At 29.6% G+C, this 22,542-nt stretch overlaps 2 protein-coding genes across 2 annotated transcripts in view; one reads left to right on the top strand and one right to left on the bottom strand.

Annotated features, from left to right (window-relative positions):
* Positions 1–22,542, bottom strand: part of LOC119602335 (DNA replication licensing factor REC) — a 29,374-nt gene that overhangs the window by 4,085 nt on the left and 2,747 nt on the right. The window lies entirely within an intron of this gene.
* LOC119602337 (nose resistant to fluoxetine protein 6) lies at positions 1,002–22,533 on the top strand. Its single transcript, XM_037953783.1, has 11 exons — positions 1,002–1,333; positions 11,916–12,214; positions 15,492–15,651; positions 19,389–19,538; positions 19,597–19,972; positions 20,033–20,198; positions 20,268–20,347; positions 20,406–20,519; positions 20,577–20,917; positions 22,099–22,241; positions 22,315–22,533. The coding sequence occupies exons 1-11, from the start codon at positions 1,255–1,257 to the stop codon at positions 22,417–22,419; spliced, it is 2,013 nt and encodes a 670-aa protein (XP_037809711.1). The 5' UTR covers positions 1,002–1,254; the 3' UTR covers positions 22,420–22,533.

Raw genomic sequence — 22,542 nt, 5'->3', positions numbered from 1 at the left:
GGTATACAGAGGCGTCACGAGTAAAAAACTATTTCCCTCTCTTTCGCACAAAACGAATTCAATATTTTTTTTAGCTGTATTTTATATAGCACTTCTCACCAAACAATTTCAAAATCAAACAAAAGCTGATTTTAGACTTTTTTAAATGTCAAAAGTGACACCTCTGTATACTTTGTGATAAGAAGCAGCAGAAATAAACCAATAGTGTATGTGTATCAACTTAGCGTCAGCAGAATTTTCTTACCCTATCACGCGTGCTATGTAATGGCAATATTGCGCTCCTCTGATGTAAAGTAAGATGCGTAAAAAGTTTCTAAAAAAAAAAGTTGTATGTAATTATGGGCAAATTTTAGTTGAAACGCAAATCAATAAAAAACTATAATATTATAATTAACCAAATATAGGGATACAAGAAAAGATGAGTAGGTGCTAAATAAAAAATGTTTGTAACTTTTGTTAATATTTCTAGAACAGTTCTAATGGTTAAGGTAAGTAAAATTTTTAACAATAATTTAATAAAGTTGAAGGTCAGAAAAGTTTAAAAGATTCAGAATTTTGAATAAACTAAATTCAAAATAATTAAAAAATTTTCTATAGTATGAATTTAATTTAGTAAATTTCTTTTAATTAAAGCAAATTATCACTCGTCACTTGTTGTTTTTTGTTTAAGAACTTAAATTAGTTTTAGGTTTGACACACATAAAAAAATACATCAAAAACAAATGACTAGTAGGGTTTTTTTCTATAAAGATCATAATGATGTTGTTAACGATAATAATGCATAAGATGTTGTGTTGTTTTTTTTTTTTTTTTGCTTTTACTCTCTGTCTCTTGACCAGTTTTTTTCAATATATAGGCCTTACAGTGTTTACAGTTTTGTTTTTACAATTCTGCCAATATATTTAGGTTTATGTGTTTGTAAGTAGATTTTAGGGAACATAATGATTTTTTAGGGTTTTATTATTAATACAGGTGTCATTTAAAATCATTCAACGTGTAGCTGCGAGCGCGTACGGTTTGCATTCAAAAATATTCAAACGTTAAGGGTGTTTTAACGGTTTTAAACGTTTAAAATTATTTCTACAATTTTGTTACATTTTGGTTTAAAAAAAAGTTGGATTTTTTTTTTTAATAAAAAAAATTTATGGTTTAAGCAAAAAGTGTTAAAAATAATTGTGACTTTTGAAGAGAAAGAATACAAATTTTAAGAATAAAAATATATATATTTTTTTTAATTAAAAAAGCTTTATAAAAATGATGATTAAATATATTTTATGGCTTATAGCCATAATGCCTATGTTTGGAATAAGAGTACAAGGATTTGAAATGAATAGTAAGTATTAGTGTTATAGTAATTGTGTAAAATTTGAAATGAAAGCAGCTGAATTTGTTCGTATATGGGCATTTCCACCGAAAAGTCCACCGTGGCTCTAAAACTAAAAGTCATCAAAGATAAAATTTCAACTTCTATTATTATAGAAAAAGATTAAAATTTTATTAAATTAAATTGATGAGAAATCGGAATTAAAAGTTACAATAATATTTCAGGCATATTTTTGCACCTTTAGTAGCATTTGCTTTTAATAGTTTTTATTATTTTAAAGGCTAATATTTAAATGGACTTTTATCGGAAAATATTTGGTTGGAATAATAGTTATCCTAAAACATACAAATATAAAAAGATAAAGATCCTTAAAAGGCAAACTTTCGGTTTTCTTTCATAGACTTTTAAATGTCACGTTCGTCACGTTGAAACAGGATTTATCCCGATAACTTTTTAGTTGGCATTCAGATGTATTCAAAACTTTGAATCTTAATCAAATTTAGTATATAGAACTCAATTTAAAAGAAAAAAAAAATAATAATTCTAAGCGGGGTTATTTTTTATAGAATTTCAAAGTCTGTCACGTCACGTCACATTACATAAATTTTCTCAAGTGCAACCTTCGAATTGTGAAATATTGTTATTTAAAAAGATGTGATATTTATGCAATTTATTCAATTAGGTGATAGTTATAATTTTTTAGTTGATAAGTGGAAGAAAAAGCACAGAAATTCAACAAATGATATTTTTAAGAAATGTTTAAAAAAAAAGTGATTTTCGGATATCGGCTTTATATGGGCGTTATGACCGATTATTGTATTATCATCAGAAGGGTCAGTAGTTGTACATTTGAAAGTTTTTTGTGTGTTTGTATTATCAGGAACTCGCAGATTTTTACATTTTTGTCAAAAAAGAAATAAGCAACTTCTATTTCTGTCACATCACGTCACGCACTTTAACTACTTATATCTTAGGGCCATTAAGATCTTTCAATTTCTTCTTCCGACCAGTTATAGAGCAATTGAAGCCCTATATAAAAATACAAGAATTTTTAAAAAATATATGTATATGTATATATATATATATATATATATATTTCAACTCTGGAAATGCCCATATTTAAATTATTTTAATTAATTCTGAAATATAAGCGAAATAAATGTTTGCTTATTATACCCTCCACCACCATCAGTGGTGATAGAGGGTATATATAAGTTTGTCGTTCCGTGTGTAACACCAAGAAATATTCATCTAAGACCCAACAAAGTATATATATTCTGGGTCCTTATGAAATTCTGAGTCGATTTAGCTATGTCCGTCTGTCCGTCTGTCCGTCTGTCTGTCTGTCTGTCTGTGTAAAACACGCTCACGTTAAAACTAAGCAAAGGAAATCAACGAAATGCACCCAAAATATTTATTGTTATCCTAAGCAGTTTGGTATTGAAAATCAGCAAAATCGGTTCACAACGTAAAAAGCTATGAGTAAAAATTTCAGACTACCTCGAAAAAAATTACGTTTTTTTCATCATTCTTTTGAAGTTTTCTCAGAAACTACCAAAGATATTTCGATGAATTTTGTGACACATTATTTTTTCATGGCAGTGATCAATTATGTTGAAAATCTTTACAATCAATCCAATATTTCCCATAGCCCCCATACAAAGGTATATATTCCCGGAAATTAGTTTATAGCTAATAACTCCCTCAAATATATCGGTATCAACACAAAATTTTGCACATGCAAATATAATATGAACAGAAATCATACTGTCAACGCAGATCTCAGTCGGTCCACAATTGGCCATAGCTCCCATACAAGGTCCACTTCCGAAAATCACCTAAACGCACATATTTCATTGATGAATAAAGCTATTGTGATAAAATTCGAGTTAAACATGTTTTGTGTATATACAAATCATTCTACGAAATTTTTTACGGATCGGTCCATTATTGGTCATAGCTCCCATATAAGGCCCACTTCCGAAAATCATTTAAAAGCTCATATTTCATTGTCATATAAAGCTATCTTGATTAAATTCGACACAAATATGTTTAGTCTAAATATAAATCACTCTACGAAATTTTTTCCGGATAGGTCCATAATTGGTCATAGCTCCCATATAAAGTCCACTTCTGAAAATCACTTAAACGCATATATTTCATTTAATTATAAAGATATCGGGATAAGATTCGACACACATATGTTATGTATACATACAAATCATTTTACTAATTTTGTTACGGATCGGTCCATTATTGGTCATAGCTCCCATATAAGGCCCACTTCCGAAAATCATTTAAAAGCTCATATTTCATTGTCATATAAAGCTATCTTGATGAAATTCGACACAAATATGTTTAGTCTAAATATAAATCACTCTACGAAATTTTTTACGGATCGGTCCATTATTGGTCATAGCTCCCATATAAAGTCCACTTCATATATTTCATTTAATTATAAAGATATCGGGATAAAATTCGACACACATATGTTATGTATACATACAAATCATTCTACGAAATTTTTTACGGATCGGTCCATTATTGGTCATAGCTCCCATATAAGGCCCACTTCCGAAAATCATTTAAAAGCTCATATTTCATTGTCATATAAAGCTATCTTGATGAAATTCGACACAAATATGTTTAGTCTAAATATAAATCACTCTACGAAATTTTTTCCGGATAGGTCCATAATTGGTCATAGCTCCCATATAAAGTCCACTTCCGAAAATCACTTAAACGCATATATTTCATTGAATTATAAAGATATCGGGATAAAATTCGACACAAATATGTTTTGTATACATACAAATCATTTTACTAATTTTGTTACGGATCGGTCCATTATTGGTCATAGCTCCCATATAACCCCATTTCCGAAAATCACTTAAAAATACATATTTCATTGTCAAATAAAGCTATCGTGATAAAATTCGACATAAATATATTTCGTATAAATATGAATTATTCCACTAAATTTTTTCCGGATAGGCCCATAATTGGTCATAGCTCCCATATAAGGTCCACTTCCGAAAATCACTTAAACACATTGAATTCTAAAGCTATTGGGATAAAGTTCGACAAAAATACGTTTTGTGTACATTCAAATCATTTCACCAAATTTTTTACGGATCGGTCCATTATTGGTCATAGCTCTCATATAACCCCATTTCCGAAAATCACTTAAAAATACATATTTCATTGTCAAATAAAGTTATCTTGATAAAATTCGACACAAATATGTTTTGTCTTTATATAAATCACTCTACGAAATTTTTTCCGGATAGGCTCCCATAGAGGGTCCACTTACGAAAATCACTTAAACGCACATATTTCTTTGAATAATAAAGCTATTTGGATAAAGTACGACTTGAATATGTTTTGTGAGCATATAAATCATTCTACCAATTTTTTTCCGGATTGTTCCATATATGGTAATAGCTCCTTCAAAGAAATCACTTAAACGCACATATTTCATTAACAAATAAAGATATCTTGATAAAATTCGACACAAGTATGTTTTGTGTAAGGTCGTAGCTCCTATACATATAAAGTTCACTTCCGAAAATCACCTAAACGCACATATTTCATTAATTAATAAATCTATTGTAGTAAAATTCGACTTGAATTTTTTTGGCATATAAATCATTATACGAATTTTTTTCCTTATCGGTTGATAATTGGTCACAACTCCCATATAAGGACCATTTCCGAAAATTACTCAAATGCACATTAACAATCAAAGTTATCGGGATAAAATTCGACATAAATGTGTATTTTGTATATATAAATCATTCTACGGATTTTTTCTTCTGGATCGGTCCATAGGTTGTCTTAGCTCCCATATAAGGTATACTTCTGAAAATCACTTAATACCACTTAATTCGTAATTGAATGATTATATCCGGATAAAATTCAAAATGAGTATGTTCTGTGTACAGTTAATCATTATATTAAAATGTTTTCAAACTGGCCTATTAATATACATTTTTCTCGACCTAATTAAAATTAGTTTGACATATGCATAAATATTAGTACCCTCAATAAGGAAACAAAAATTTTGCCAAGTTATCTAAAAATTAGATAGTTAAATGGGTCTCAATAAAAAGTAGCTTGCTGGTGGAGGGTATTTAAGATTCGGCATAGCCGAATATAGCACTCTAACTTGTTTTTAATACCAAACTGCTTACAACAATAATGAATACTTTCGGTTAATATGTTTGATTTCATTTGCTAAGTTTTAACGTAAGAATGTTTTAGGCAGACAGACGGACATAGCTTCATTCATATATCGACTTAGAATTCTATAAGAACCCGGAATATATATATACTTTGTTGGGTCTCAGATGAATATTTATTGGTACTACACACATAAAAACAAACTTATGTATACCCTCTATCACCACTAATGGTGGTTTAAACAAATTGCTAGTTATTCAAATACACAGTATTTTAATACATATCTTTATCATTACGGTTCCTTCAGATATTGGATCAAAAAAAAAATTTGTTAACAGATTACAAAAGCTTTCAACTAATCATTAAAAATAATGATGATATGACAGATTTCATCTTCACTTATTAAAAATCAATCATTAAACAAATTTATGTCAAATCATTTAATTCGATTTAATTAAAACTTTAGACTTCTAATTATACAATACAAATTTATTGTGGCACCAAAAGAATGCAGCTCTAAAAATGTTGGTCAAACAAATTCTTTATTTTTGTCCGTATTGTTTTTGTCCAAATTAATTTTAATATTTACTAGGTGAAAAGTAGGCAAATCCACAAACAATTTAATTATACATTTCTTTAAAAAAAATGTTTGCATAAATTATTATATTAATATTGTAGGCATAGCAAAAGTCAATCAACTTTAAGTTTTGTCCAATAAAGATGAGGTTTTTAAAACAAACATAATAAAAACATGTAAACAAGTATAAGAGGGCATGGTCGATCATATGTTACACTATCCCACATATTCATAAATGCTTAATAAAGTTGTTGAGATGGTTTATTGTATAAATTTTGTTTGGAAAATGTGCGTAATAAAGCTAAAATAAACGATTAATATCTTTAATATAAATCTATGAAAAGTATATTAAAAAAATTTTTGGTTTTTAAAAGTTGAGTCCAAGTTTTTCCTATCGTACAGGATTTTAACTATAATATTTATACCCTACACCACTTTAGTGGGGAGGGTATATTGGGTTTGTGCTGATGTTTGTAATGCTTAATAATATTGATCCTATAAAGTATACCAATCGGCTTAGAATCATTTTCTGAGCCGTCTGTCCGTCCGTACATGTAATCAAACTACAGTTCGCAATTTTGAAGATAAATCGATGAAATTTGGTACATAATATTCTATTGTCTCAGGCCTATTGAAACATAATCATATGATACCGGAGACGAAGCCTATTGAAAATGGTTAACATCGGTCCATTATTTCAACTAGGCCCCTATTTCAACTGGGACTCTAACTGACATATTTTCTCAGATATATTAATTTAAGAATTTATTTATATGGGAGTTGCCACGCCCGCTAAAGCTAGACCCCCCATTTGTTCATATATATGCCAAAGTTGTTCATACTAAATTTTGAGAACTCTAGATTTGTCAGTTTCTGAGATATACGACTTTTAATACTTATTTACAGTTCCTTCCAGACATACAGGAATACACTGTGAAAATTTCAGAAAAATCGGTCCAGCAGTCTATAAGGTCCAATCAAATAAACAAACATACAAACACACACTCATTTTTATATATAAAGATTTAACATAATTAATTAACATATAATGGGCCTATTTAACCATTTTCTATAGGCTTTGTCCTTGGGTCAAAGTATCTTTAATTCATAGACATCTAGCCGGACGGACAGACAAAAAGTTAATCGACTTAGAAAGTGATTCTTAAACATATTTAAAATCTCTTAAACTGTATTTCCGGTAATGACATTTGTATGGGTGATAAGAGAAATACCAAACATACCATTGGAAGCCAATAGTGATTTTAAACGTGATTTCTTTTAAGGACCCAGAATATACATTTTATGTACATACTTTTGATGAGTTACAAACGTAATGACAAGATCAATATATGTAGCTCCCAACAAATTTGATGGTTGGTATAAAAACGTTACGCTATTTGCTAATAGTAGAAGTAGAATACACGAGTTTTTAAGTGGATTTCAGCTTTAAGAACAAACAGAAAATAAATATAAGAATTTACTGAAAAGAATAAGTTGGAAGTAATTATGATTTTTTTAATAAATCAGTAAAATTTTGATGACTTTTATAATGAATTTAAGCACAGTATGGTCTGAAAATACTGAGAATAAGTTTTTAACACGAGAAAAATATATTTTTCATGAAAAACTGAAAAAGTAAATCTATTGTAAGAAAAATTTGATTTTCTTTTTTAATTCAAAAACGGGCAAAAAACCGCATTTGAGCAAATCGAATCCATACTGTATTCTCATTTTGTTACATTAACAGACATTATAATTTCTTTTTTTTTTTACCTGAATTTGTTCATTCATTCATCACATTTTTTTGTTGATGACTGATTTCTTAAACAAATAAAATTTAAAGAAATTTATTTAAAATTTTACGTTTTAGGTTTTGTACTTAAAACAACGTAAAATACATATTTATAGGAATATTGTGTTTTTAAGCTTAAAAGTGCGGACAAAAAAAGAAGGAAAACAATTTAACATGTATTAGTACCTAACACCTCCCAGACAGATATTTAATATTTACCCACTCCCCACGGGAATAATACAATTTAACAGGAATTATATATAAATGGTTTTAACAGGTGATTTTTTAATTCCGACTTTAATCATTTATTTAATAATTTATTAAATTAAATAAAAAAAAAATGTTTTATATAAAAAAATGTATTTATTGCAAAACAAAATAATATCAATTAAAATATAAACATGTAAAACCCTCGAGGAATCTCTATTTTACATTTGAATGAAAATGAGACCAGCAAAAACTTACATTGAAAAGTAATGCTAAAAAACCCGCTTTTCATTATTTAACTCATTTTAATACTGTGATGACATCAGAGCAGCGAAACGCTATGAGCTCTTCTGTACTCCTGCTTTCACACCTACATATGAACAAACACAAGCAAACTCAGTCAAAGAGCTAATTTTTTACTCTCTGCCTTTTGCTGCATTAGAGGCAAGTAGGTACATACCATGCTCGCTTACAAATAACTACTTATATAAATACTTATAACTAGGTACAAATAGTACTACTCATTAAAAAGTAATTTGATGTGTAAGTACAAGTCATTACCGAGTTTTTGTTGGGGAGGTTGTGATGGTAAAATATATTTGTTTGTGAGTTTTGACCAAATTCCCTCAATTTTTACAATTTATAATCTTGAGTTTTTATATATTGAGTCTTCACATAACGTCTATTTCATTTAATTTCGAGCAATTCTGTTTTCAAATAGCGTTACAGACTAAACCCTCGGATATTTCATTCAATTTCGATCAATTCTGTTTTCATATAGAGTTGCAGACTTAACCCTCGGGTATTTTGACATTACAAACTATCGCTTTTCAACAAAACCAACAGGAAACTATTATTTTTCTATCAAAATAATATCATACAAAAATTTGATTTACGTGGATTGTAATACCCTTAGAATTGCCATTGACAAGACATTTGGACTTAATAACATTGGAGTTAAGAGCCTTGATTGATGTAAGGATGTCCAAGTATATATGTATAGTCGAATTTTCGAGATTTAGTTTCCGGATTCTTCTCGCGGCTGTATAGATGGCATATATCTCTGCCTGAAGGACCGTGCAGGTGTCAGGTAGTCGAAGAGACAGTAGAAGATTTAGTTTTTCGGAGAAGATTCCCGATCCAGTGCCCCTTTCACGATCCTTGAGCCATCAGTATAGATTGAGATAACGTCGTTCCTTAGGACAGTGTTCGCGGCTCAATCATCCCTTATCGGTATTCTGGTCTTGAATGACCGCTTAAAATTCAGTGTAGATAGAATGTAGTCAGTTTCCTGCCCCATAATTGGCATGCCTATCTTTTGTAGGATGGTGCCATGACCAATCCGATCATGCTTCAGTCCGTTCGGCTGCTTAAGTCGTAGAGCATATTTCGCAGAAATACATTTGATATATGTATGTATCAAGAAGAGTTATTTTTGGCATTGTCTCTCTAGACTATCCTGAGGGGTGGAACTCAAACATCCAGCCATTCATGCCATAACAAAATGCTAATTAATTAATAAATTGTAAATAATTTAAAATGTTCCAATTGCATTTATAAATCTTACATTTCATTCTAAACCAGCAAAAATTCTATTCTATTTTTACGTAGGCAGTTATTTAAATGACTATTACAAAATATCCACTATTTACTATATTGATAATAATAAATTATTTTGACAAACAGTGAAATGCTTGAGTAGTTAAGTAATTGATTCTGTAAACGCAATTTTTTTATGGGCCATAAAAAAATTCCGGTATGAATATGAACATTGAATGAAATTTTAAGAAATAATACGCATATTTTTTTAAAAAAAAGCTCAATAACAAATTAAGCAAATGTTGAGAACATTTAACGAAAATAAAATTTCCTATGTAAAAAATATATTGAAAATTTTTGTTATATACCATAGTAATGGTTGAAAAATGCTTCATTATTATTTTTATTGAAAATATATATTTGTTTAAAATAATTTAAGTACTTGTGTAGTATGACAATTTCTAATATTTGACAATTTTTTAATAACTTATTAACACACCTCCGAAAATAAAACATGACATTAATTATTAAAAAAAATTATCAAAAAAAAAAATTTGACAGTTAATGAGCTTTTGATTAATTTATTAAAATAAATATACTATTTTGTTTATATGTCAATATTTTAAGTAATGAAGACATAAATGAATATTTTAGATTGAAATGTAATTTCAAAAGCGTGTGTCGGAATAAAAAAAGAAAACATTTATCATTTGATGATATCGAGATATCATTTCGCTAGTATTTTTCAAAACTTTAAACGTGGGCTCTAAACCGACCTTTAAGTATATTCATCGGCTCATTAATTTTCTGAATCGATTTAGCTATGTCCGTCCATCTGTCGTCCGTCCATCCTTGTAATCAAATCACTGGTCGCGATTTTCAAAATAATTTGATGAATTTAGCACTAACGAAGACTATTGAAAATGTTTAGAATCAGTTCATTATTTCAGCTAGACCCATTACAACCGAACCCCCCAATAAGGCTTTTAAGCACATAACTTTGTATTATATCAGTCTAAAGAATATTACCGATTTTGGTCTCATTCGCTGCTACGATACAGCCAGCTGATTACATCAAGACGTCTAATAGTAACAAAACTAAGTGAGCAAATAATCGATTATCTGATAGGCATTCATTCTATATCTTCCATTTAGGCGATAGGTCGGTAACAACTTATTTTCAAAAAAAAAGCACTATTGGGGCAACATGGCACTCTCTTTGGCAGGAAGTTACGTAACTACTTACTTTTAAATAACTACTACATACTGTCTGCATTACTTTTAATTACTCTTATAATGACTTGCGTATAATCAGATACGTAAGTACTTTATTTTGATCACGCGTTAGCAATCGTAAAAAATCTTAGCAGAAGCGGTCGTGCGTATAGCAGACAACTAACGAACAATAGGTTCAGGTTCGTTTTTTGCATCAGCAATATTTTTGTTCGTAAAACAAAACAACTTTTTACAGAATTATTGAAGATTTGGCAGAATTATTGAAGATTTGGATCCCGAAGATATCTGGTGTCTTCAGAAAATGTATTTCAACAGACAGACGGACAGAAAGACTGACGGAAAGACATGGCTTAATCGACACCGATCCACGATATATAAGGTCGGAAGGTGAAGGGTATAATAAAAACAATGTTTACAGTTTGACTTGTCATAAGTAACAATTTTTCCCAATCATGTTTGGGGAAAAAAATTAAGTTACGAGGTATCAACATGTCGTCATCAATATTTATAATATATTTATAATATAATTAAAGCACACTAAAGTAATTACTTTAATACTTTATACATAAAACTATATAAAATTATTGAACTGAAAAGATTTTTTTGATAAAACAACAAACAGTCACTAGCATGTAATTTCACGCTTACTTTTACTTAAAATTAAATAAAAATTTAACTATCAAACAAGACAATCACATAATAAACTAGTTTCAAACGTATTATAAAAAAAATCACAAAAAAATTTCCATTATTGAAGCAAAAGTAATTCTAAAAAACTTCCTAAGAAAGGATGATGTTCTAGAACGAAACTGACAATAAAACAAGTTCCCTTTCACTTTTAAAAAATAAAACCAACAAATGAACAAAAAAAAAACTCATTACTAAGAACTCTAAAACAGAAACAGAAAAACCGCAGACATAACTAAACATTAACTTACAAGGATTTCTAGTTAATTAAGGGTATAAAATAAACTTCATTTCAACTTAAGATCTTTAAATATATTTCTTAATGCATTTTTTATATCATTAATTTTTTTATTTCCTTTTTTATATCATAGTGACCCAATATTATAAAATGCCTTCCCTATACGATTTGGATGATTATGATCGTTGCCTGCAAGAGTTCAATGACTTCTCTATGTATTGTTTTGTACGCGCTGATGTTATACCACAAAGAGATAATAACAATGAAGCTTGGCAGGCTATTGAAGAAATTTCCAAATATTATAAACATCATTTCCAGCATCGTCATTTATACTATGGCATTTGTGTACAGTGGTGTCAATTGGAAATCGATAAATTGTCGGAAGATGAAGCAAATGATTTATATAAAGGAGTATTAATGAATAATACAAAGGTTAGTATAGTAGTGTGTAAATTTAAGTATTTGCGCGTTAATACATTTGCTGTCAATGTATGTGGTTTGTGTTTTGTATAAATAAACAAAAGACTTAAGAGAGCTACTTGAAACTTAAAGTGTTCTATAATTTGAGTGGTTGCTAGAGAAAGTAATGCTAATTTAAAGCAACTATACTAAAATAGAAGCGAAAAATAAAATGTTTAGAATAATAACTGGGAATAGTAGAGGGATTAACAGTAGGGAACCTTTAACTTTCATCTTTTGTAATTTTATTTTTATAAAATTTAATGAATTTGTAAGAAAAATTAACTAAATAAGGAATATATTGGCTTTTTCTGCTAATTTTCTTTAACATAGCTGTAAAAAATCCCATATAAGATGTCGCCCAGTTGAAGTTGCAAAACGAAAAAGTACGAGAAAGTCCCCTTTTTTAGATTTTCATTCCATCAGTATGCTGGAATTCTCTTATATCAGGATCCTACATGTCCGACTAGTTGTATCAGTTGAAGTACGAAAAAGTACAACTTTTCATTCACTCAGGACTGTGAAAATTGAAAAATGTTCTTTTGAATAACGAAAAAGTACCAAAAAGTCCACTCTTAAAGGCTTTCGTTCCTTAGGTTCCTTGGTACCAGAGTTACAACCCAGCTAGCATTTTTTTTAAAATTTTTGATCATATTCGAGTCATTTATGACTCTTCTGCACGATTAAAATGATCACATATACGCTCATTTTCTGATCATAAATATAACTTTCGAGGGACGAAAAACGATACCCTAACCGCGACACTTCTAAAATGTCACTTATGAGCCCCACTTCTGATCCGTTCCGACTCATTTTTGTATATTTTTTGATACATTTTTGAGTCGAAGTACTGGTCGTTTTACAGTCATTTTGGAATCATATTTTAGTAATTTTTGAACCTTTTCTGAGTATTTTTTTTTATTTTTTCCATCCTAGCTTAATTTTCTACACACAATTTTCCATCTATGATTTTGAAAATCTCTGATAATTTCGTGTTTCTAGGTTCCTTGGTACCAGAGTTGCAACCCTGCTACCATTTTTTTTTTTAATTTTTAAACATATTCGAGTCATTTATGACTCTTCTGCACGATTAAAATGATCACATATACGCTCATTTTCTGATCATAAATAATACTTTCGACGGACGAAAAACGATACCCTAACCGCAACACTTTTAAAATGTCACTTATGAGCCCCACTTCTGATCCGTTCCGACTCATTTTTGTATATTTTTTGATACATTTTTGAGTCGAAATACTGGTCGTTTTAGAGTCATTTTCGTATCATATTTTAGTAATTTTTGAACCTTTTGTGAGTATTTGGGGCTAGTGTTACAGCACCTAAGATTCTTTCTCGGCGAGTTTTGAGGTCTCCTCCTGACAGCCATAAAATCTGCATAGCTTTGATATGGCGTTTCCTAGGATGAATTGATAATATCTGAGTGTCCCGTGTGTAGTCCCGTTAACAACTTTTGGGATTTTCCTCTTGATAGCGTGATTTAGTGCTTTGTCTGTCTAAGCGTGTTGTTCTTGCTCTGTTTTCTTTTTATAAACTAGCAAACTAATTACAGTTTGATGCTGAATGTTGTTGTTGTTTACATTTTTGTTAGGTTGTCTCGACTTTTGGCTCATATCGCCATTATTTTTTGACCGATTTTGCTGATTTTAAATAGCGACCTTCTTGGAAGCATGTCTGATAGAATAATTGAAGATTCGAAGATATCTCAACATGCACACAGACAGACGGACATTGCTAAATCGACTCCGCCCTCTATAAGGACTCGGAATATATTCTTTATATTGTAGAAATTACAAACGGACTGACAAACTTATATATATCCTTCTCACGAAACTGAGCGGTATAATAATCCGACCAGAGAACTCACATTATTAGGCAACTTGCAAGTTTTTAAACGTTTCTAAACCACTGTACTTAGTCCTCATGGTCAAAAACATAAAATGTTAGGGATTTTTTATTTTTTATTTTTTTTTTTTTTTGAAATTATGGAATTCTATATCTTAAGATGATTTCACTTTAATGAATTATGTATTTTATGGTATTAATTATTCATCAAAACAATTCTCTTTAAATATTTAAGCATGACTCTACAAAAATTACTTCGTTTTATTTACATAGTGTCAAACAAAACAAAAGACTTAAGACAACTACTTGAAATTGCAAATATTAAAAAATTCTTTAAAAAATTTTATGAAATATAAACATAAATAGAAGAAAAAATTTCCAAATATCAACTTTCAATTAAAAACAAAACACCATTAAAAGTAATTAAAAATTCTTCATGCCGATTGTCCAATTTCGAGATAAACAAATAATTCATTAGTAAATATTGTGAAAATTTAATATTATTTTCTAGTTAACATTACAAGGTAATGTTAAAATTAAAATGCATTAACCTCTTAGTATCAGTCATGGTTTCAATGGCCTATTGCAAAATATCTGTTTTATTTTTAATAATTAATTCATATTTTTTTTTTTTCTTATTCCCATTGATAATGATTTGAACTTGATTTTATTTTTCTGTTGTTTAATCTTTGATTTTATGTTTACATTTAAACAGTCATACAATAAAATCTGGTATGGTATCGATATGTACACATATGTAAATGGAATGTAAACTTACAACGAAACAAGAAAACGCATGATTTGTTTTCAAAAGAAGTTAAACTAAAACACCGGCCTCTAGTTTATAATGCCTTGGAACTGTTAGAAACAATTTAGCTGCCATAAACCAATTAAAAAAAAAACTACACACACAATATACATACTTATGTGTTCAATAAATATAATGAAGATCCATAATGTTGTTAAAGCAGATTTTAAAGTAAGTTAGTCTCTCAATGAAATGCTCCCAGCTCCATTACTCTATAATTTTTGTTTTGTTTATTTTTTTTTTAAGTTTTTAATGTCATTATGCATTTTTAAGTTTGTTTGAGATTTAAATTTTATTTCTATTCATTTTTGTTGTTGTATGTTAATTGTGCGTATCTTTGATTGGTAGACTTCTTGTTGCGTTTCCAATAATTTCAAGGTCATTACACTTGAGTTTTCAATCATCTGTTAAAATAGCCGCATTTATACAAAAACATAACAAAACATACAAAAAATCTATAAAATGATTAATTTTATGTTTTTATTCATGTGTTGTTTTTCATTTCGTATTTTTTATTTTATGTTTATGTATTAATTTTTATTAATAATTTGTTTTAATTTTATTGCATTCTTTTTACAGGTTAATGTGTATTTAAATTTATTTAAATCAGAAGATGTTAATCGTCAACGTTATAATCATTTGTTGAATCAATGCGTTAATATGCGTTTAAGGAAATATAATTTATCAGCTGAGAGCGTCATAGAATATTGTGAGAGTAGTAATAGAACAGTGGAGCAAGGTGAGTTATATCACTGATAAATTCTATAAAAAAAATAAATGTCATTTACTTGTCGAAATATAACATTTGCATAAAGTAATATCCATTATTTCAGAAAACATAACCCGTCATATAATCCTTAAAAGGGTTAATGAACCTCTATGACCTAGCCATATTGAAGTGACTTGAAAAGTTTATAGAAAGTGTTCGAAATAGTGTCAATGTCATAGAGAGATTTCAAACTCGTGTATGTTAAATTGTTGCTATACTGGCATTTTAAGCTATGAGCATTAAAGTGATTTCCTAGAAGGTAGAGTCAATTATGGATCCTTTCTCGTTTAGACCCTATTGTTTCTATAACAGACGGACGGACATGGCTAAATCGTATTAGAATTTAATAAGGACGCAGAATATATATCGTTAGCTTAGTACGTAAAAGTAACAAGTCCTTTTCAGAAAATTTTAGAAGAGAAGCTACAAAACACACAGAGGGAAAAAATCCGTTGTCAATAGTGAGCTTATCACGTTTGTTAACTTTTAGACAACCGATGTGCATAAAATTTAGATTGCGACAACGAATTGTTGCAATGTTGACAATGTTAGACAACCGATGTGCATAAAATTTAGATTGCGACAACGAATTGTTGCAATGTTGCGTGGTCAATATTACATGTTGTTGTTGTATGTATGTATGTATGTATGTATGTAAATCAGTGGTGGCCAGCGAGAGAGTGCTTAAAACGCATATGTTGTAGTGAAAAAATAAAAGAGTACACAAATGAAAATACGTGTGATTTGCACTGAAACAAATTATTTGTTTGTATTTATTTTGTGTTATTCATATAACAAATTTGTCTTTTAATGAATAACGGAAGGTATGTATTTATGCGATGATTTAAGTATTATTGAATGTCTTGATGCATGCGTATGTATGTATGTATGTATGTATGTATGTATGTATGTATGTATGTATGTATGTATGTATGTATGTATGTATGTATGTATGTATGTATGTATGTATGTATGTATGTATGTATGTATGTATGTATGTATGTATGTATGTATGTATGTATGTATGTATGTATGTATGTATGTATGTTTGTATGTATGTAGGTATATATGTTGTATGTATGGATTTATGTATGTATGCATTGATGTATGGATTGATGTCAGTATGTATTGATGTATGCATGCATTGATGTATGGATTGATGTCAGTATGTATTGATGTATGTATGTATTGATGTGTTGATGTTAATATGTACCGATATATGTGATGAAGTATGTGTGTATTGAAGTATGTGTTGATGTAAATATGTACTGATGTATGTGTTGATGTAAATATGTACCGATGTATGTGATGATGTAAGTGTGTATTGAAGTATGTGTTGATGTAAGTTTGTACTAATGTATGTGTTGATGTAAATATGTTCCGATGTATGTATTGAGCTTCCTTAAATATATTTAAACAGAATAAAAAATCCTTCTCCCACTCAATATTCCACATATTTAGTTTTTTATAATATAGTAAAACCTGAAATAAACATTTATTTGTAACGGCTACTGAAAAATATTCGCCGTGTATCATAACATCAAGCGACATAGACCTTCTTCGTTGAATGCAGACAAGCAACTGAATAAACTTGTTTTTGTTTTGTGTTTACTTTGTGTTTTTACTCACAGTATTCGTATTGCGTATGTATTAGTGAGAATAACATAACTACCCCGGGGTAGTGTTTGGCCACCAACGATGTAAATACTTGACAACGGATGTTATTGACAACTTTGGTGTCAATTTGATACCAGGCGTGTATATTTCTGTGCATCTTTTTGATGGTGGTTATAAAAAGAATAATTCCTTTACAGCTCTGATATGTAGCGTGGAAACTTTATGTTAATTTTCCCTTCTAGCCATCTGGTATACTACCAGCAGCTCGCATTAGTTTCAGGTGGGTTTCACAGGGTTAAAAAGTTTAAACAAACTACTCTACCTCTTTGATGATAGTGCGTTTATATGGAAACAACCTGTTTAGGCCTTAAAGAAGAATCTATTGATTCTTTAGAATCAACTAATTGAAGACCTTTGACACTGTTAATACCATAACAATAAGTATTTCACAACAGTCAGCCAAAATATGCTAAACAATTCTTAGTGAAAACCGCTTATGAGTCACTTCGCATATCATACTTCCACAGAATCATTGATGTTATACCATCTCACAAACTTTTAAAATATTGGAGCCAAGTAATTTCCTTCATGAGGAAACAGAATATCTATACACAGAGGGAAAAAGAAATATACACGCCTGGTACCAAATTGACACCAATACCATCCGTTGTCAAAGTATATACATACGTAAGACAACACTATGTATGATGTTGACAACATTGCAGCAATTCGTTGTCGAAATCTAATTGACAAACAATCCGTTGCCAATAGTGAGCTTACCACGTTTGTTAACATTTAGACAACGGATGTGTATAAAATTTAGATTTCGACAATGTTGACAACGATGCGGTGTCAACATTACATAGTGTTGTCGTACGTATGTATATACTTTGACAACGGATGTTATTGAAAAATTATAAACTCTTTGGTGTCAATTTGGTACCAGGCGTGTATATTTCCTTTTCCCTCTGTGTAAGAATATCTGATAAGGGAACCTAACAGCAGGATGTTCTCAACGCTGAGTGGAATTAACGGTCTAACTCCTTGAAATTATAATACAGCTGACAACATGATGTACTTTTGCATTTGCGAACATTTAGCTAAAGAGCTTGAACTATCTAATCTCTAAGCATATTATGCTTTGTAGTTCTAAAGAATATCGAACAGAATATACTGAGAATTGAATTTTCTTCCCTGTGAACATCTTATTACAGAGCTTAAGGAATATGTTCTCTAAAAGGCATACCTAATAGGATTCACTTATGAATAATGGATAATATTCATTATTCGCATGGTGATTTGATCATTTCAACTCTTTAAATGGATCATACAGCTTTGTTTACTTTTTGATCTGTGAACATTTTGACAAGTATCTTTAACTAACTACTCTTAAACCACAGGCTACATAGCTGTTTCGAGGCATATAGAACAAATTCTTATGAATAACAGTAACTCACTAGTTCATCTGCTTTTGATGGAATAACAGGAAGATAAACGTGAAAGCAGTTACTTTAACATACCTCATCGTGTTTGACAATAAAATAGTTACTCTTCAAGAGAATTGCCACACCCACTACAGATTCCGCTATATTTATTTCAATTACTGAAGATGTAGCCAAAAAAAAGTTGAATATTGCTGAAAAAAAGTATGTTTAACAGTTAAACATTTTAATATATTTGATATTAACTATTTATTCTTAAAGAAGGTGCCACATCCATTATTTGAATACCTTTTATTTTGATATAAATTATGTAAAATAGAAATGAAATTACTCGTGTAAAGTTTTGGGACATGATTTATTAAAGATATTAATTAAAAATATTAATTTTAAAAGAAGATGCCACGCCCACTATTCACATCCCACCCATTTTTATTTCTATGTTTATAAAAAACTTGTTTACGTCAAATTTCATCACAACTACTTAATGTTATACACATTGAAGTAATTTTCTTAAGGGGACTAAGATCATTTAAATTTTCCATAAAATATAATTCTGTGATAATTTCCGTCCTTCTATCTATCCATATTACTTATCAAAATTTTTAACAATATCTCCATAAATCTAAAAAAAAATCTTTCTCTTTTCAGATTCTTGGAATTTAACATTTTATGCTGCAATTGGAGTTCTAATTCTATTCGCCACAGGTAGCAGTTTGTTTGATTTATATTTGAAGCACAAACGTAAAGATAAATTGTTAACAGATCGTGATCACTATAAGGCATCACCAGGAAATTTAGGCAAGTATTTTCTTAATTATACAACAAAATAAAAAATAACATTGAATTTTCTTTATAGCTTGCAAAATATGCGTTAGTTTTTCTATAGCTCGCAATTGGTATCGTTTAAATCAAGAACCTAATGGTAAAATTGGCCGAGAATTAAGATTCCTGGATTGTTTTAAATTTTTCTCCATGTTTTTGGTAATATTTGCTCACACTAATTGGGTATTATACGAAGGAGCCATTAGCAATCCCCAAGATCCGGAGAGATTATTGCATACATTGGCGGGTACCTTATTGGTAGCAGGATCGCTGATTACGGTAACATTTTTTGTTATAAGTGGTCTATTGTTGACCATCAATTGGTTGGTGGTGGCTAAACAAAATGAGGAATTGTCTACGTTGCAGTATATTTCGTTATTTATTAAATTTAATGTATTTCGTTATTTAAGGTAAGTTTGGTTAATTAAACATTTTCAAATAGATTTTGAATATTGCAAAATTCTTTTTAGATTGACTATACCCTATGCTTTTGTTATACTTTGGAGTGGCATTTATTTCGATAATGCTGGTGGTCCTTTATGGCGTCATATATTGGAACGTGAACAATTATCGTGTCGCAAAAATTGGTGGGCCAATTTATTATATTTAAATAATTATATTAACACAAATGAACGGGTATGTTTTATGTACATTTTGATAAGTAATCAGTAATATAATAACATTATAATTCTTCTTTAACTAAAGTGTATGCTGCAAGGTTGGTATTTGGCCTCGGATACTCAATCATTTGTTTTGAGTTTGGTGTTCCTAATGATGGCTCATAAGTAGGTTTTAAATATAATTTGATAAAACATGTATAAACAAAAATCTGTTCTTTTTCAGATGGCGCCGAGCTCGCAATTGGATTTTGGGCATAGTATTTGCTATTTTTATGGTTTTACCTGGTATTGTAACTTATGTTAAGGAATTGAATGCCATCTTTATACCCACTCCTCAGTAAGTTGCTTATTTTAGTTACTATAGTATTATTTCTCATATATTCTTTCATTTTAGAATTCAACGTGATTCTTTTGTGGAAAGTCGCCAATTTAATGAATTCTATGTTCCTTTTCACATGAATTTCGCCTGCTATTTCTGTGGTGTTTTGGCTGCTTTGATATATGATCATGTGTCTTCGAAACAAATAAAATTACGTCAAAATAAATGGTTCCATACATTTTTCTACAGTCTTATTGTCACTGCCATATTGTGGATGTTTACGGGTCATACTTTCTTACAACAATATCATGATGAAGATATGCGTTTGTGGAATAGTTTATATGCTGCTATTCAACGTAATGTTTGGGGTATGGGTTTGGGTGTGTTTATTGTCGGAATGTCATCAAAATGTGGATGTAAGTAAATTGATATTCAAAATAACTAATATGTGGAGTTAAACGTAGAACAGAAACTTCAATTTAATTAGAGCTAAAGCTCTGAAGATCACTTAGTGTAATTTGCTTTGGAAGTCATTTAAAAACAATATAAAATGAACTTTTACACTTATAACTTCACTATTTATAAAATTTTATAATTCTTCCAAGAATTAGCTTACAGATCACAGGAGATTCAGAAGAAAGTACCATAAGAGATCACTGAAAATCATCATTTCATTAAACGAAGAGATAGCTGATAACTTAGAGATCTTAAGAATCGAATGGAGATCACTGGTTATAACTACAGATCACTAGTTACCTCGTGAGATCACTTTTTATCTCTTAACATTATATATACTAATGATGACTGGAAATTAATAGTGATCTTAAAAAATTGCTTGCTATCGGTTGGCTTCACTTTGACAATACAACAGACAGATAACTGATTATTAGAGATCACCGATGAACAGTACAGATAACTAGCCATCACTATATATCACTTGTAATCTTTCAAAATGTGTCTCCAATTTAAATTTGTTTACAGGAAGAATTTAGAACTTAAATACTTATGGGCAAAGCAAAGAAATAGCTGATATATCACTTGTAATCATTCTGGCAATCACTTGAGATCTGTGATCAGATCTCAAAATTGATCAATCAATATGTTTTTTTTATTCAAATTTGCGAAATTTTGTAAAGGAAAGTCAAGTTTCTAAACATATTGACCAAACAGTGATATTATTGATTCCTACTGTTCAAATGTGATCTTTAGAGAACTCTGTTGATCCATGGAATGCATATTTTGGCGATCACTAGGGAATTTTTATCATAATTATAGATTACTTGTCATCACTCAAAATATTTGCTTGAAATTTACTAACTTTGGCAAAGAGAATAGATCACTGAAGATATTATATTTTCAAAATCAGATTAATACATCTAACTATTTCGACAAAACAAAGATTACAAGGAAATCAATGAAGATCTATATAATTTACTGGATTAATAGAGATTACTGTAGACCATTTAGTATCACATCGAACATATATAATTCAAAGAAAGTCAAAATCAACAATTTTACTCAAAATATTTCTATAAATTAGGATTTCTAACAAAACAATTAACATTCCTCATAAGTTTTTTCTTTTTTGACTTCCCAGGGATTTTCCGTAAATTCTGCTGTCTACCCATTTTCCGTATATTGGGCCGTTTAACTTATGGTGCTTTTATGGTACATCTACTAATATCACGTGTGGTTATAGCAACATTAAGAGAACCAATTTATTTTGGAACAGGAATGATGGTAAGTTTTCAAAGATACTAACATAAATTTATGTTTAATTAAATTAATCAATATTTTTTCTAAATTTTTACAGTTTGCCTTTATAGTTTTTACTATGTCTGCCTCCTATGTAGTGTCATTTGTTTTGGCCATATTACTTGAACTGCCAGTATCATCATTTTTAAAATTATTACGATGATTTCTTATCCATCACATCTTTAAGCTTAAGTTAATTTATAGAGTTTTGTAAAATATATAATTTTTTTACTTAATTTATTTAGATTTAAGCACGAAATACTCAAAAATTATTAAATAAAAGAAA

This window comes from Lucilia sericata, unplaced genomic scaffold (assembly GCF_015586225.1).
Source record: "Lucilia sericata isolate MDLA Ls3-8-SP2 unplaced genomic scaffold, ASM1558622v1 Contig000223F_arrow, whole genome shotgun sequence".
Classification (NCBI taxonomy): domain Eukaryota; kingdom Metazoa; phylum Arthropoda; class Insecta; order Diptera; family Calliphoridae; genus Lucilia; species Lucilia sericata.
Note: the sequence above shows the minus strand (reverse complement) of the source record. Positions and strands in the feature narration are given on the sequence as shown.